Source organism: Ranitomeya variabilis, chromosome 5 (genome assembly GCF_051348905.1).
Source record: "Ranitomeya variabilis isolate aRanVar5 chromosome 5, aRanVar5.hap1, whole genome shotgun sequence".
In the NCBI taxonomy this organism is placed as follows: Eukaryota; Metazoa; Chordata; class Amphibia; order Anura; family Dendrobatidae; genus Ranitomeya; species Ranitomeya variabilis.
Genome location: NC_135236.1, coordinates 251,556,682 through 251,573,270, shown reverse-complemented (window position 1 = coordinate 251,573,270; position 16,589 = coordinate 251,556,682). Strand labels below are relative to the sequence as shown.

General features: G+C 43.1%; 1 protein-coding gene across 1 annotated transcript in view; it reads right to left on the bottom strand.

The window, feature by feature from the left end:
* CSK (C-terminal Src kinase) overlaps window positions 1–16,589 on the bottom strand; it is a 131,206-nt gene that overhangs the window by 65,614 nt on the left and 49,003 nt on the right. The window contains exons 2-3 of the mRNA XM_077264042.1: window positions 8,536–8,609; window positions 5,877–5,990 (exon numbers count right to left, since the gene is read on the bottom strand). Coding sequence (XP_077120157.1) covers window positions 5,877–5,990; window positions 8,536–8,550 — 129 coding nt within the window. The 5' untranslated portion in view covers window positions 8,551–8,609. The remainder of the gene's footprint in view (window positions 1–5,876; window positions 5,991–8,535; window positions 8,610–16,589) is intronic.

The window sequence follows — 16,589 nt, the reverse complement described above, 5'->3', positions numbered from 1 at the left end:
GATCCTTTGAATGATCTTCTGCTTCTTTTCTTCTGGTAGGAAGGATAACTGATTTTCCGAGTCTAGAAGAACTCCTAGGAACATTTGACGTCTTGTGGGTTCCAGTTTTGACTTTTCCCAGTTGACTATCCATCCGAGTTCCTGTAGGGATGATATTATGGCATTTACCCTAGACGTACACTGAGCAATTGAATTTCCAACTATTAAAAAATCGTCTAGATAGGGCACTACAAGGGTTTCCTTTTCCCTGATATGGGCCATTACTTCCGAAACAACCTTTGTAAAAACTCTAGGAGCCATGGACAGGCCAAAGGGCATTGCTAAAAATTGGAAATGTTTAATCTGATGGTTTACCCATACTGCCATCCTGAGGAATTGCTGGTGATTTCTGTGAACTGGAAGATGGTAATACGCATCTTTTAGATCCAAAACCGACATGTAGCACCTAGGAAACAAAAGCTTAGTTGTTGATTTAATGGATTCCATCTTAAAAGCGTGGTACTGAAGATATTCATTCAATTTACGCAAATTTATGATAGTCCTAAAGGACCCATCAGGTTTAGAGATTAAAAATAGGGGAGAATAAAAACCCGTCTTCTCCTGATGTTTTGGTACTTCTTCAATAACTCGCTTTCTAAGCAATTGTTGAATCTCTAATTCTAAGGCCTGTTGTTGGGCCGGAGTGTCCAGTGATGTTATAACAAAATGATTTGGGGGAGTTCTCAAAAATTCTAATTTTAATCCTGACTCGACTACCCCCATTATCCAGGCACTAGAAGTTATCCTTTTCCATTCTGCTGAGAAGAATCTTAGTCTTCCTCCTACTGGTAGATCTATTCTATCTGTAATTACGTCTACGTCTTGAGAAAGATGAAGGGTTTTTATAGTATCCACCTTTCTTCTTTTGATCCGACGTCTCCCAGTCACGATTATATCCCTTCTGGTCTGACTGGAATTTTCTGAAGGGTATGCGTCTCCGGAAGGCATTCCTAAAAGTGGGATTAAATATTTTAGGAAATCCCTTCTTTCTGTCTTCTGCCTTTGCAAGGATGTCATCCAGCACTGGGCCGAATAGGTACTAACCCCTACACGGAATGGAGCACAATTTGGCTTTTGCCTGAGCATCACCCTTCCAGGTCTTTAGCCAGAGCGCCCGTCGGGCTGCATTCGAGAGACCCGCCGATCTTGCAGCCAATTTCAGGGAATCAATCGAGGCATCCGCTAGATAAGCTGCTCCTTCTCTGACCTGAGACAGGGAGTTTAACAATTTATCCCTGGGTACTTTAGCTTTAAGCTGTTCTTCCAGCTGAGTTACCCAGACCATAACTGATCTCGCCATACAGGTGCCTGCGATTGCCGGCTTAAAGGCTCCAGATGATGCTTCCCACGTTTTCTTAAGAAGCATGTCAGCCTTCCTGTCTGAAGGATCTTTAAGGAGTCCCACATCCTCTAATGGTAGCGAGGCTGTTTTCGAGGTAGAGGCCACTGCCGCATCTACTTTTGGGATCTTCATCCACTGGGATAAGGTGTCATCCTCAAAGGGGTACCTTCTTTTTGCGTCCGAAGGTAAGAACCCTTTATCCAGCTTGTCCCACTCCCGTCTAACCAGATCTTTAACGGTATCAACCACTGGGAAAGCTTTGTGACTTTTCTGGCTCAGCCCTGCGAACATGATCTCTTGGGTTGTTCTCGGCTCTTTACTCTCTGCCATACCCATAGTTGAACGGACAGCCTTAATTAAAGTCTCCATATTTTCGGTTGAAAAGCAAGGCCTTCCCTCCTCATCTGAGGAGGATGGTGATGAGCTCTCCGAGCACTCGCCCTCTTGCAACGAAGGGCTGGAATCGGATACCATTTCCACACTATTCTTCTCATGCCGTCTAGATTTAAGGGACGATTTAATTTCTTCCCTAATTACTTCCCTCAAATCCGATACACGGAGGGGGGCTTCTTCTTCTAACGTACGGCATATACACGACTGACATAACTTCTTTAAGTAGGTGTCAGGTAGTGGCTCTGTGCATAACGCGCACTGCTTATGCTTAGTCTTTGAGACCTTCTTTCCCTATAACAAAGCATAGTATAGAAGACAGATGTATCAGCCAATGGCTCAGATATTAACTCACCATTGCTGATGAACTTAGAGTACCGGTTTCTGAGGGGGTGAGGTGCGACGTGACGTGCCCGGGTCCTGCTGCCCGCGTGCCTCTCCACAACGAGATCTGCTGCTGCTCCTTTCTCCTAACTGTCGGTGTTCGGCGTCTCCTATGGAAGACATGTTGCCGCACACCACTCACCAAGCGCTGCCTGCCTTTCAAAGGTCCCGCGCTCCTCCTCCCGGCCTCCTCCGGAAGTCGTTAGATCACTTCCGGGTCATAAGCGCCAACCTGCTCCTGCAGCGTCGCGCGCGCGTGGACGACCCGGGGCGGCGCGCCTTCCCCCGGGAACGCCACCTCGACTGCTCGGTCATGCCGCCAGACGAGGGGGGAAGCTGGACACAGGACTTCCCCCGACGCTGCTTCCGGGCCCCCGACTCTGCCGTTCTCACCTGGACACCGCACAGAGGCTTGGCGGACCCGGGTAAGCGATCGAAACCTGTAGGCTCCCGCCATCCGGACAGGAACCCAAACTGGAGGGCGAGGGGGACCGCCCCTTTTTAACCTGTAGGTTCCTGTCCGGAAGGTGGGCGGATCCCCTCTCTCGTTGTGGGTGCTGTCGTGGCGATAGGAAAATGCGGATTGCATTCTTTTAATAGGATGCTTAATGTGAGCGTTTTTTTCTCGGTTTTATCGCGTTTTTATAGCAAAATAAACGCAAAAAAAATGCAAAAAATCCAGAACGTGTGCACACAGCCTAAAAGCCACGTATGGTGCAGTATGAAAGCGTCTTTACTTGTTAACCATACTTGGAATATCTGATAATCAAGAAGCTTGCCAAATATGGCTCTGCTACCATCTTGCCAGAGCCTTAAAGGGGTTGTCCATGTTATCTTTATAACAACAAATATGTTGAGGACATGATTTTTGGCACTTCATAACATACTGTACACACACCTCAGGAAAAAACAAAGACAAGAGGAATTATGAATATCACAACATCGATAGACATGTTAAAGGGAACCGGTCACCAGGTTTGACCGATACGAGTTACGGCCACCACCTTTCAGGGCTGATATACAGCATTCTATAATGCTGTATATCTGCCCCCAATCCGACCTGGAAGAACTGAAAAATAACTTATACTCACCTGCAGAGAGGTCCGGTCCGAGGGGTGTCGCTCTTCTTTGCAGAGCAAAGCACTGCAGTGCTCAGGCGCCAGGAAAGGTCAGAGAGGCCCATCGCCTGCGCACTGCGGTACTTTGCTCTACTCTTACCTGCGCAGGTAAGTATGCCTGCACAGGAGCACGATGCTGAGCAGATTATGTAGATGATGCAGGGATGCGTAATCCACACAGACCAAGGAGGACAGAGATCGTAAGAAGATGGGAGGCGCAGGGCCAAGAAGAGCGACACCCCTCAGACTGGACCGCGCTGCAGGTGAGTATAATAAAAGTTATTTTTCTTCTCTTACAGATGGGTTTGAGGGCTTATCTACAGCATTTTAAAATGATAAGTAAATGATGAAAAAATGGCAACAAAACATCTCAATGTATTCAGTATCGAGTATGAGTCCCACACACAGATACATGTATTTACATGCGTTGGCATGCTATCAATGAGGTTATAAATCGTTGTCCAAGAAATGTTCTGTCACACTGACTGCACTTGGTCACACAAATCGTCAAAATCTGCTGCTGGCAGCTCCCATTACAATTGCAAACCAATGATGTCCAGGATGTGTTCAATGGGAGACAAGTCTGAAGAAGCTGCAGGCCATGGTAGCATGTTTAGACCACGTAGGTTGCTGACAATAACACAAGTAACAAGCGGCCTGGCTAGTAGTGTTGAAAAATGACATCTGGGTTAGTTTCATGCTCTTTCGTGAAGGCTTATTCATGGAGTTGCCCACATAGTCTTCAGACCAATCTTCAGCTATATTAACATCAGAAACAAGTGCTGAAGATAGACCTCCATTACTACCTCCATTGCCATCTTGCTCTGCGCAATGTTCGCCTTTCACAGCAGTAGCATGAGGTTATGAAACCAGAGCTGTGGAGTCGGTGTCCATTTTGGCGGACTTAGTATAAAATGGACCGACTGACTACTAAAATATATAAATTGGTTACAGTAGTATATCACAGCATGTGTTGTAAATGTTTTCATAAGAATTTGGGAAAACTATGAAAGGACCTATAAATGTCTCTTCCGTTCCTGATCTAAGGATCTCAGCTTTTACTTGAGATGAACCTGAGGCAGTGATGTGGGGTCGGAGTTGGAAGTCAGGGAAATTGAGGAGTCAAGAGTCGGTTGTTTGGCTTACCGACTCCACAGCCCTGATTGGAACACCCTTTTAGCTGGACGTCTGGCTTGTACCTGAACGTCATGCAAACGCCTTGTGATTGTGTAGGCACAGTTTGACGCCTTAGGCTTAGTATGTGTCGTCCAATTTCACTTGCAGTACAGAATTAATCACTACCAACCATTCTTCGAACCTGATGAAACCACGTGGACAGCACCATGAAGAGGCCTTCACAAAAGAACATCACATTGTGGTATGCAGTAGAATAAATGTTAGGTGGCCAAACTACTCTCTTCCTCATTCCATGTACATTAACATCTCCATGTTACACTGACTGTCGTGAACCAGCGGTACATCCACTCTCCAAAGTTCCCAAGAGCAGTTTTTTTCTGATACACAAAAATGAAACGCTGTATGTTGCTTGTGCTACCTGTGTGGCTTAAGCGTGCTACCATGGCCTGCAGAGTCTCCGGACTGGTCTCCTATAGAGCACATCTGGGACATCATTGGTTGGCAATTACGCAGAATGCTGCCAGGATCAGATCTTGATGATTTCCATGCCCAAATGCATTCAGCGTGACACAACAATCCTCAGACAACAATTTATTCAACTCAATGATAAATTAAGATGTTTTGAAAACAATGTTTCCATTTATTTATTATTTATCATTAACATGTCTATTGATCTTGTGATTGAAATAATTCCATGACTTATCCTTCTTGGTGCTGCAATTTCAATGTTGAGGAGCATACATGTATTACAACATCTTCTACTTTATGAAGTGTCGCCTGCTTGTTCATGCAGCTTCCTCACAGACTGCACAACTCTCCTTTCCTCAAAATGGCTGCTGACGAAGGGTCAGGTTATGGTATCTATCCATCAGCTTCTCCTAACTGAAAAACACTGCACATGGGGAGGTGGAAAACACTGGTCTCTGTTGGGTGAAAGGGTATTCATGGCCATGTATGTTTGTGTGCACTGTGCGCTCTCGCAGTGCATATGCTATATATGATCACATAATGAGATGTGTACAAAGCCTATATAGAAAATTACAGGGAAAAACTAACTGCTTCAGGAAACCCTATAAAACCTTAGGTTGACTACATTCCAAGTTTCAAGACCTCTTGGTTATGCCATGTAAACAGACTGTTACATAGGCTGACCATTCACAGAACAAAATAACTATAAAACATAACAGACGTGTACAGTCTAAGTAAAAGTACTGCTTTGTGTTTTCTATTAGATTCTTAACTTTGTCATTTCCATTGCTCCTAGAACAGTTTTTGTGAAAAACCAACAACACATCTAAAAACTGTGTATTTTTATTTGTCATTTTCTCTCTACGTTATTGTTTCCTCAATTCTCTTAACACTTTGATAAACAGAGTAGTACCAATAAGTGCAGGTCTACATTCTGCGCAGTATCTAAGGATATAGTTATAGTACATCAGGAAAAGATCTATGGGAATTCACTTTACCCTGGTCACAGCCACAATTGTCAAGACTTCTCCTTTCGTAAATGGAAGATCCTGGTCTGTTCTCCTCTGGAAATCATAGTTCGCGACACATTCTGTACCAGCTTGCCAGGGCGTCTATGGATGCAAGGAAGGGATTTAATAAAATATTTCTAACTTAAAATTGACAATGATATAGCTAATACTTATTGTACAAGATCAGTAACCCAAGGATACTTGGTAGTACATGCAGTCTGTTGTGTGTGACCCATTTTAACGTTACAAATTTGGGGGGAGAAGGGTGCTTTAAAAAAAAAAAATAATAATAATCTACTATATAATTGTCTAAGGGTCATTTCCGTCTTTCTGTCTGTCGCGGATATTCATTGGTCGCGGCCTCTGTCTGTCATGGACATCCAAGTCGCTGATTGGTCGTGGCAAAATGCCAACGATCATTGCCACGACCAATCAGGGACGGCCATAGTCTGGCAGCGAAATGGCTGCTGCTTTACTGCCCTGCAGTCAGCACTGAGCGCTCACACAGGATTAATGCCAGCGTTAACGGACCGCGGTGTAACGCACTCCGTTAACGCAGCTATTAACCCTGTGTGACCAACTTTTTACTATTGATGCTGCGTATGCAGCATCAATAGTAAAAAGATCTAATGTTACAAATAATAATAATAAAAAAAAGAGGTTATTCTCACCATCCGACGTCGCGCGCTGTCCTCGGCAGTGCAAGCGGCAGGTTCCGGTGCCAAGGATGCTATGCGAGAAGGACCTGCCATGACGTCACGGTCATGTGACCGCAATGTCATCACAGGTCCTGCGATCATACCAACCCTGGGACCGGAAGCTGCCGTGTGCACCGCACACAGGGACAGGACTTCAAGGGGCCTTCGAGTATATGTTTATTTTTTATTTTAAGTCTATTTTAACCACGCATATAGTGCCCACATTGCTATATACGACGTGGGCTGTGTTACATACTGCATGGGCTCTGTTATATACTACATCTCTGTGCTATATACTATGTAGCTGGGCAATATACAACGTGACTGTGCAATATACAATGTGACTGTCCAATATACTACGTGGCTGTGCAATATACTACGTGGCTGTGCAATATACTACGTAGCTGTGCAATATACTATGTGGCTGTGTCAGTTCTGTTATATACTACGTCGACTGTGCAATATACTACATGGCTCTGTTATATACTACGTGGCTGTGCAATATACTACGTAGCTATGCAATATACTACGTGCCTCTACAATATACTCAATATACTACGTGGCTATGTTATACACTACGTGGCTCTGCTATATGCTACGTCGCTGACCAATATACTACATAGCTGTGCAATACACTACGTAGCTGTGCAATACACTACGTGACTGTGTTATATATTACGCGGCTGTGCAATATACTACGTGGCTCTACAATATACCACGTGGCTCTACAATAAAATACGTGGCTATGTTATATACTAGGTGGCTGTGTTATATACTACGTAGCTCTGCTATATACTACGTACGCTGTGTTACATACTACGTAGCTCTGTTATATACTATGTAGCTATGTTATATACTATGTCGGTTGTGTTATATACTACGTCACTGTGCAATATAGTACGTAGCCTGTGCTATATACTACCTACATATTCTAGAATACCCGATACGTTAGAATTGGGCCACCATCTAGGTTATTATATAAAAGAGCAATGAAGATAAATAAACTAATGCAAAAAAGGTTTTCCAATCTACTCCTAAAATGCAGTAACACAATTGTTAATTACTTTTTTTTTTTTTTTTAAACCCTCAAGTCAACTTAACCAAAGTGTAAAAAGAGTTTTCCAGACAAGAATAAAGACTCCGTAACTGACTGGAATAACATGAAGCGTCATGACCTGGACAAGCAGTCTGCAAAGAAAATACTAATAGAGTATTCAGCTGGAGAACCCCTTTAAAGAGATTATCTCCTTTTCAAAATTGTATTGTACTATAGGGATGCGGAGATGTAAATTAACAGATGGACTGATTACTCAACATCCCAGGGGTTCAGCAGTGCTGCACAAACATGGTCCCCATACTTGACTGGCTGCAGTGGTGAAGAAGACTGTCACATCTGCAGCATTTATAACTGCTGCGGCCAATCACTAGGCTCAGCAGACTGTGTAGTCTACATTAGCAGGGGCAATGAGCTCAGTGATTGGCTTCTGCGGTTACTAGCACTGTAACTGCTACGGCTAATCAAAGACCGGAGCAGAGGTAGAAAGGCAGCACTAAACCCAGGGCTGTGGGGTCAGTAAGCGAAACCTCCGACTCAGACTCCTCATTTTCCATAACTCCGAATCCACCAAAATGGGCCCCAACTCAGACTCCACAGCCCTGACTAAACCCCAGGACGGTGAGTAACAGCTGCATTTGAAATTTTAGATCTCTCCAACCTTATGGTACAATAAAAGTTTTGAAAGGGACAACCCTTTTGGGGAAAATGTAAGGAGAGCATTTTTTTTAAATCCAGGTCTTTAATTAAAGGCAATGAACTTCTCACTTGCAAATCCTTCTTTCCAGGTAAAAGGGCAGTATAGTCCAAATCTTCTATTAGGAGTCAGAAAAAAATGTACATAGCTGTAGAATAGAAAAAAAAAACAAAAACACCACAAAACTCAAAGACTGACCTGCACCACAGACATCTTGGGAACAGTCTTTGTAAAGGAGACTCAGAGTGATGGTATTCTGCAGACAATCAGACCTAAGAATAAAGAAAGAATAATAATTACCGTATGTAACAGAAAAGGTATTTAGAGAGTTAATTTATAGATGCTGACGGCAACAATAGCTTAAAAATAATTATGCATGTACAGTATAACTTTGGAAAGGAGGGGCACAGAAGAAAGAAAAAATAATCCAGAGTCAAAGGAACAGCGGCAACTGAAGAAGGAACTCATTATTATTTACTTTATTTTTTAAAATTTTAAACAACGATAAAGGAAAAAAGGTCCTCTTTAAAGAACATTAGTCACCAGGTCTGAAGTGTTCAGTTTTCACTCTTATTTTATTCATGCTGCTCCACTGCAGTTCCATACACTTCCAGAGATCTGGGCTCTTTCATTTATTGCCGATTGATCTTACAAGGGGTATGACTCATAGAATCCCTTGAGCCACGACCCTTTGTTAGAGACAAGAAAAAGTACCAATAATAAGGCACATATTTCTGGAACTATATGGTGGATGTATAGAAAACAAACAAAATTACTCAGGGCAGCATCAGGAATAAACTAAGACTAAAAGCTGCCCATTTTTGACCTGACGATTGTGGGGTGAGACTGGGCTCCATTCTAGAGACAGATATGGATCTATATTCATGAAACATTTATTGTGGGTATAGTAATTTATAGCCATTTGTTCTTAAAAGGTAGTTAAACATAACAGCAGCTATAACCATTTACTTCTGAAACTTAAAGGCAACCCGTCATGTTCAGGAATGTAATTTACTTATGGATTTCCCCTATATCTGCAGGTAAACAGCGGTTACAGCTTACTGGAGCAACAGCTCCAGGGAGGAAACAAAGTGACATTCTCCCTTCAGCCACTCTTTTCCCGTCATCGGGGCAGTACAGAGGCGCTAGTGTCACCAACCTCTATACATTGGACAGCTTGCCCTGCACACACATACGCTGCGCACATGCTGAAGAGCATTGTCATTGTGCTGGGGCGTTATTACTGCACAGTCACTGTGTAGTGAGTGGTCACCGTTACAGCTCCTGTACTGGCCCAATGACAAGAAGAGAGTAGCTGCAGGAAAATAAGCTGGGTACAAATGAGCTAAACCCTGTTTCCCGGCCAATTATCACTATTTCTGCAGGTAAATTGCATTTTTGTAAGTGACGGGTTCTATTTAAAGCACCACTTCAGTATATATAGTATATATTTCAGCGCTGGAGTGGTGCCGGTAAACGCAAGTTCTCTGACCTGTGTCTTACACTTATCAACCGCTGTCTTCAGCTGTTCCGGGCACTGCCATCTTATAACCACAACTTCTGACTGGCCGGATGTCAGAGGTAATGGTCACAAGCGCTCAGTGTTAGATCACAAACTTTAGAAAAACGACTGGAGCGGTGCCGATAACAGGTGAAGTCGGCGGCTGGTGAGTATATTACTAGGGGCAGGGAACTTAGATTAGTGGCACCACTCCAGTGGTAAATCAAAAAAAACCACAGGAATGGTGCTTTAAATGAGGAATATGCTTTCCTTCACTGGTCATCAATATCACAAGAGGTAACATATTGTCCCATAAGAAGGTATGTCCCTTAAAATATGGCAAAAAGTGTGAAGCTATACATCACAGGTTGAAAAGGATGCTCATTACCTCCTTCGCCTAAACATGTAGACTACTAAGCATCAGCCATTGCACAGGAAGCGGGTTTGTTATACGGTGTGGAAAGTCTGCAGACACCCACATAGATGGCAGTTTGATCTTGCAGTATTCTTAGCAATAGAACTATGTATAGCCAGGCTTATTGATCGACCCGTCTAGTGAGCAGGTAAATCAGTTTTGATGACTTCTCGGATAGTCAGCCATGATAACAATCTGCACACTGCGTCACATTTGTGGAGAGTAATCTACCACCCGAAAAACTGGTTACATCTCTCAATGTTTATTTTAGGTTTTAGTATTGTGGATTTACATATGTATTATTGGGCATACTCTAATCCAAGAAGTATTGGCAAGTATCGGCATACTATATATACCATATTATTGTGCATACTTTTACACATCTGGCCAAGGTATCCAGAGGCAACAAAACATATTAGAGAACAAATTCTTAGTTAAATGTACTTTCCCCTATTAGAATATTAATGAACTCTCCTTATCCCCATGACCTGCAGCTCCAGAGAGAAGCTACTAAAAAGTGTAACAGAGTGCTGGAGTTCATTTCTGTCCACTGTGTAACATCTGGCCGCTGCCAGGGCTGATCACAGCTTATCACTGTGGATATCTGATATTGATAGCAATGAGTGCAAGCCATATGAATAAAATACCAAAAACTACCCAAGAAAATAAGTATTACACACTTTACAGGATTACTGTAAAAATCTCAGCTCTTCCCACTATTAGATACAGTCATGAGCAAAAGCAATCTACCGTACCTTAAAGTCAACCTGTCACGTGTAATATTCAGTCCAATCTGTGGGTTGGCAGCATGCTGAGTTTAGGAGATTCATAAGAATATAGGCTTTGTGGGGAAAAGATTAAGTAAAATTATTTGTTTTCCTTTTTAAGTTCCAGCTTGTTCTGTGATCATAAGTCAAGTGATCCTAATCAGCGATTGACATTTTTGTACGCACACTCATAAAGACCGCCCACTGGACTCCTAAGCCCACAGCGATCGAAATCTACAAGTAACAGATTACATATTCTACACAGTCATATATTCATTTGCTAAGCATTTTTGCCCACAGATGAGATTGTATTCTCAACAATGGTTTGTAAAGGGAAATTAAAAAAAAAAAAGGAAAAGCTACACACCTTTTCAGCTTAAAACGTTAAAATAGAAAATGTCATATATCTTCTGTCCTTTTTTTCCCAAAACCCCCCTTTACTTAAAAAATGTCAATGTATACCTCTACCGATGCCAGGCCACCGCTGTGTACGGTAAGTGGAGAGCTGAAGTCCTAACCTAAGAAGTGTTAGCACTGTTGTCTTGCATAACCAAAGTACTGGGTAAGTCTGACCATGAGCCATTTCTGCAGAATGTGTGTAATACTTTCTGCACACAGAAGAATATAGGAAAATAAGCAGAGGAGAGATAAGAAACTACCTATAGTTGAACTATGTTTGGAGGCTATAGAACGTCCTTGACACCAATATACAGAGAAGAGGACAACAGCTGAAATGTCCTGCACGCCAATGGGATGAGCTGTGTGAAGGACATGGCTCATTTCATACAGAGCATCATTAACTGACCTGTGGTTTTGGACACACACTAGCCCCTACCCCCACCTTTGATTAACCCCGCTGAAGACATCTGATGCATTAACTAAAAAGCATGGATTAATTTGTCATCTGGGGTTATTAATATCAGAGGCTGATGACCAAGCAGAGGCTCCCCAGAGAATCCTATATGCAAAGGACAACACGCTGCAAAAGCTCAGCCGTATATGAGAACATTATTACCCCTCCCCAGCCCGGCAGACAATTAAGGCGCAAAGAGGAATATTTAAGAGTCCCAGCTGTTTGATGCTATTTTAGGATATTATTTGAGTAGTGTGGAAGCCGGAAAGAGAGGACAAGGGGATGAAGAAAATGCTGGCATACAAGAAAAGCACTCCATGGAGGCGGACAAGTGGGATTTATGTAAAAATTAAAGCAGCACTCACTACAGATGGCCAGAGCAGGAAATGTGACATGGGAGGATGATAATCAAGAAAATGAGACCGGCAGAAGGGGACAAATGTCATAAAAAGGGGTCAGATGCAAAGACGGTTTAACCTTGGCAATAAATGTGCTATGGCAGGGCAGTAGCAGCCAGGTCAACAGATTTATGCCTTTGCCGTTATAGCACTACACTTTGAAAATTATGTATGAAATGTGAAACATTAAAATGCAGCAAAGATATGCGCCAAATATCCAGCATTCCCCATGGAGTTCTCACACCACCTTCTAGAAAGGATACAGTGGCTTGTGAAAGTATTCACCCAGCCCAGACCCCCTTTCTTTGGCTTTTTTTTTTGCCTTTTTTTGTTACATTACAACCTATGTTTAAATAATTTTGTAATCTGATTTGTATGTGTGATACATCAGCACTAAATAGTCTAAATCTGAGAAGTGAGAAAAATATAGGCATTCAGTTTATGAAATCAAATAATTAAAAATTGGAATGTGCATATGCATTCACCACTTTTGCTATAAAGTCCCTAAAAATTTCTGGTGCAAGCAATTACCTTCATAAGTCACATGCTTAGGCCTCTTTTACACTTCCGTCGTTTGCAATCCGCCACAATCCGTCGTTTAGGGCAAAAAACGGATCCTGCAAATGTGCTCGCAGGATGCGGTTTTTGCCCATAAACTTGTATTAGCGAAGGATTGCCACACGTCGCGTCCGTCGTGCGATGGATGCGTCGTGTTTAGGCGGACTGTAGTCACAAGAAAAGTTCAATGTAACTTTTTTGTGCGTCGTGTCCGCCATTTTCGACAGCGCATGCACGGCCGAAACTCCGCCCCCTCCTCCCCGGACTTCAAAATAGGCAGCGGATGCATAGAAAAACTGCATCCGCTGCCAAGTCTTGCAAAGAATTCACAACGTCCGTCGGTACATTGGCCCGATGCATTGCGACGGACCCGTACCGACGGAAATGTGAAAGAGGCCTTAGTGAAAGGAAGTCCACCTGTGTGCAGTACAAGTGCCCTGTGGTCTGTCAGTATATACACACCTTTTCTGAAAGGCCACAGAGACTGCAACACCATGAAGACCAAGCAGACCTCCAAACAAGTCAGGGACAAAGATGTTGAAAAGTACAAGTCAGGGTTGGGGTATAAAAAAAAAATATCCCATTCTCCGGTGATCCCCTGCAGCACCATGATATCCATTATCATCAAATGGAAAGAACAAGGTACCACAACAAACCTGTCAAGAGATGGCTGCCCACCAATCCCCTCAGCCATGGCAAGGAGGATAGTAATCAGAGAGGCAGCACAGAGACCAAAGGAAACCCTGAAGGAGCGGCAGAGTTCCCGAGCAGAGACTGGAGTCCATACGACTACAATATGGAAGACTAAACGTATCCTAACTAAAGATCCCCATTAGTGATGAGAGAGTATACTCGTTGCTCGGGTTTTCCTGAGCACGCTCGGGTGACCTCCAAGTATTTATGACTGCTCGGAAATTTAGTTTTCATCGTGGCAGCTGAATGATTTACAGCTACTAGCCAGGCTGAGTACATGTGGGGATTCCCTAGCAACTAGGCAACCCCCACATGTACTCAGCCTGGCTAGTAGCTGTAAATCATTCAGCTGCCGTGATGAAAACTAAATGTCCGAGCAGTCGTAAATACTTGGAGGTCACCCGAGCAACGAGTACACTCGCTCATCACTAATCCCCATTAATAATCCACATCACTGTTCTCTCTATGGCACTAAAAGATGGGGTTCTGTTACCTTTCTAAGCAAAATTACCTTTAATATCAGGTGAGAAAAGCACATGTGGGGCAACTGCACAGACCTTAGTGGTAGTACATAATGGATAGGGCAGTACCCAACGGATAGGATATGGCAACAATTTGATAATTGTCTTCCCGCATGTATGACACGTTTTTTATTGCCATTGTGAGGTGGGATGTGTTTATGCTCTCCCCCCCACGCTATCTGGAAATTTGTTAAAAAAAAATAACTGTGTGTGTGTATATTTATAACTATCTGCTATGTCTATGTATATCAACACATTCCTTCAGCATAGGCAGCATTTGGCTTACTTTCTCAAGCAGTCAGTACATAAATGTTTGAGGGGTCAGTTAGAAGAGGCGGATGTTCTCCATTCTTTACATTCCTACAGCTGTCTAAGCAGAATCAGTTCAATGGTTTCCCGAGTTCACAGTAACCTCTCAGCAGAATGAGCACTTCATGGCTAAAGGGAATCTGTCACCAGGTTTAGGCCATTCAATCTGAGAGCAGCTTAATGTGAGGTCAGACAGCCTGATCCCATAGCTGTCACTTGCTCAGCAACTTGCTGTAGTTTCAGTACAATCACTGTTTTATCAGGAGGAGATTATCACTGCTGGACTAGTCCTGATAATCTGTGTAACCCCGCCACCACCAATTGGCAGTTTGTGTACACCGTGAATTGTCAGCAAGCTGCTAATTACACGGGTGTGAGCAGAGTTATGAACAGCTCAGAACAACTACATCTACAGCAGGAAAAACAGGGATGACATCGCTGGAATCGGGGTCTCTGCCTCTACATAATTCAATTCTCATACTATAAGGGTATGTTTCCACGTTCAGGAAACGCTGCGTTTTTGACGCTGCGTTTTTCTGCTGCGTCAAAAACGCAGCGTCCAGATGTTACAGCATAGTGGATGGGATTTTATGAAATCCAGACTCCACTATGCGTTTAAAAACGCATGCGTTTTTGCCGCGAAAACGCATGCGTTGTGCGTTTTTTCAAAACGCTGCATGTTGCTACTATGAGCAAAACACGCAGGTACACCGCAGGTGACCTGCCAGTGACCTCAGGTGCAGTTTTGGTCAGGATTTTACTTGCATAAAATCCTGACCAAAGACTGATGCAATCCTGAACGTGGAGACATACCCTAAGGCTGCTTTCACACATCAGTTTTTTGCCATCAGTCACAATCCGTCGAATGTTGAAAATAAAACAGATACGTCACAGATTGTGAAAAACTGATGCGACGGATCCGGTTTTTTCGACGGATCCAACTAGCTGATACAGCTAATTGGATCCTTAAAAAAAAATAAAAAATTCGGAGCATGCTCAGTTAAAAAAAAAATGGAATCTGTCGCCGGATTCCGTCATTTGACGGATCCGGCGCCATATGGTTCCATTCTAGCAAACGACGGATGGCCACATCGCTGTCCGTTTTTTCAATGAACACGTTACTCTGTCCGTTTTCTCTGGCCGTCGAAAAAACACTTTTCGATGAGACGTGACGCCATCCGTCGCAATCCTTTGCTAATACAAGTCTATGAGAAAAAACAGATCGGGCAGCAACTTTTGCCGGATCTGTTTTTTTCAAAATTTGCCGGATTGTGCCCGACGGCAAAAACCTGATGTGTGAAAGGGGCCTAAGTAGCAAAATTATGCTGACAGATTCCCTTTAGGCTATGTGCCCACGTTGCAGAATAGAAGCAGATTTTTCCTCATCAAAATCGCACACCCTTGCCAAGGAAAACCCATGCGGATTTTGATGCGTTATTTCATGCGTTTTTTAAGTGTTTTTGAGCACAAATAAAGTTGGGGGAAAAAAAATTGTTTTGTTTTTTTACAGCTGGAACAGTTAAATGGGAAATACTGCTCCCATCGAGCTGATCCTGCTGCCACTAAAGCTGAACAGACATAGGCCGATGGGGGTAGTAGTCTCATCGGCCTATGTCTAGTTACACACATAGTTAGAATATATAATGGTGTGCACTCAGTCGGAAAAAGCTAGGTGCAGGTGTAATGGACTATGAAAGTCCTAAACAGTATAAGAATTTAGGATACACCGCACACTCTATAGATAATTAAATTCAATATATGATTTTTATTCAAATAACATCATTCAGGGAGCAGAAATGTTGTAGTATGTACAGTAAGCGACCGAACTTTTGACGCTTCGACTCTCCCGAGTCTTCCTCAATGTCGCTGTAAAATGGTATACTATGTAGATTTGCATAGATCCCCTATGGGATATGGGGGATGCTGCTGGTAAGTAGTAATGGAGGTTATAGATGTGGACAGTGTCCAGTCAGGTTGGGGACCTGATAGATGATGTGTCTCGGTGGCGCTCCCGCGCCTAGCTGCTGGTGGCATGCTGCTAGTGGGCACACAGCCTTAATCTCAGTTTCCAAATTCAAACATTATAATATTGACAACATGTATCAAGATAAGCCTGAACTAGGAGAGGCCTCTACAAATAAATATGAGGATGGCACAGTGACCAGAAACAAAGCATCTGTGTGAAAAACAAATTGCAGCTTGTACCATCTAGCATCTGATTTTCACCAATACAGTGG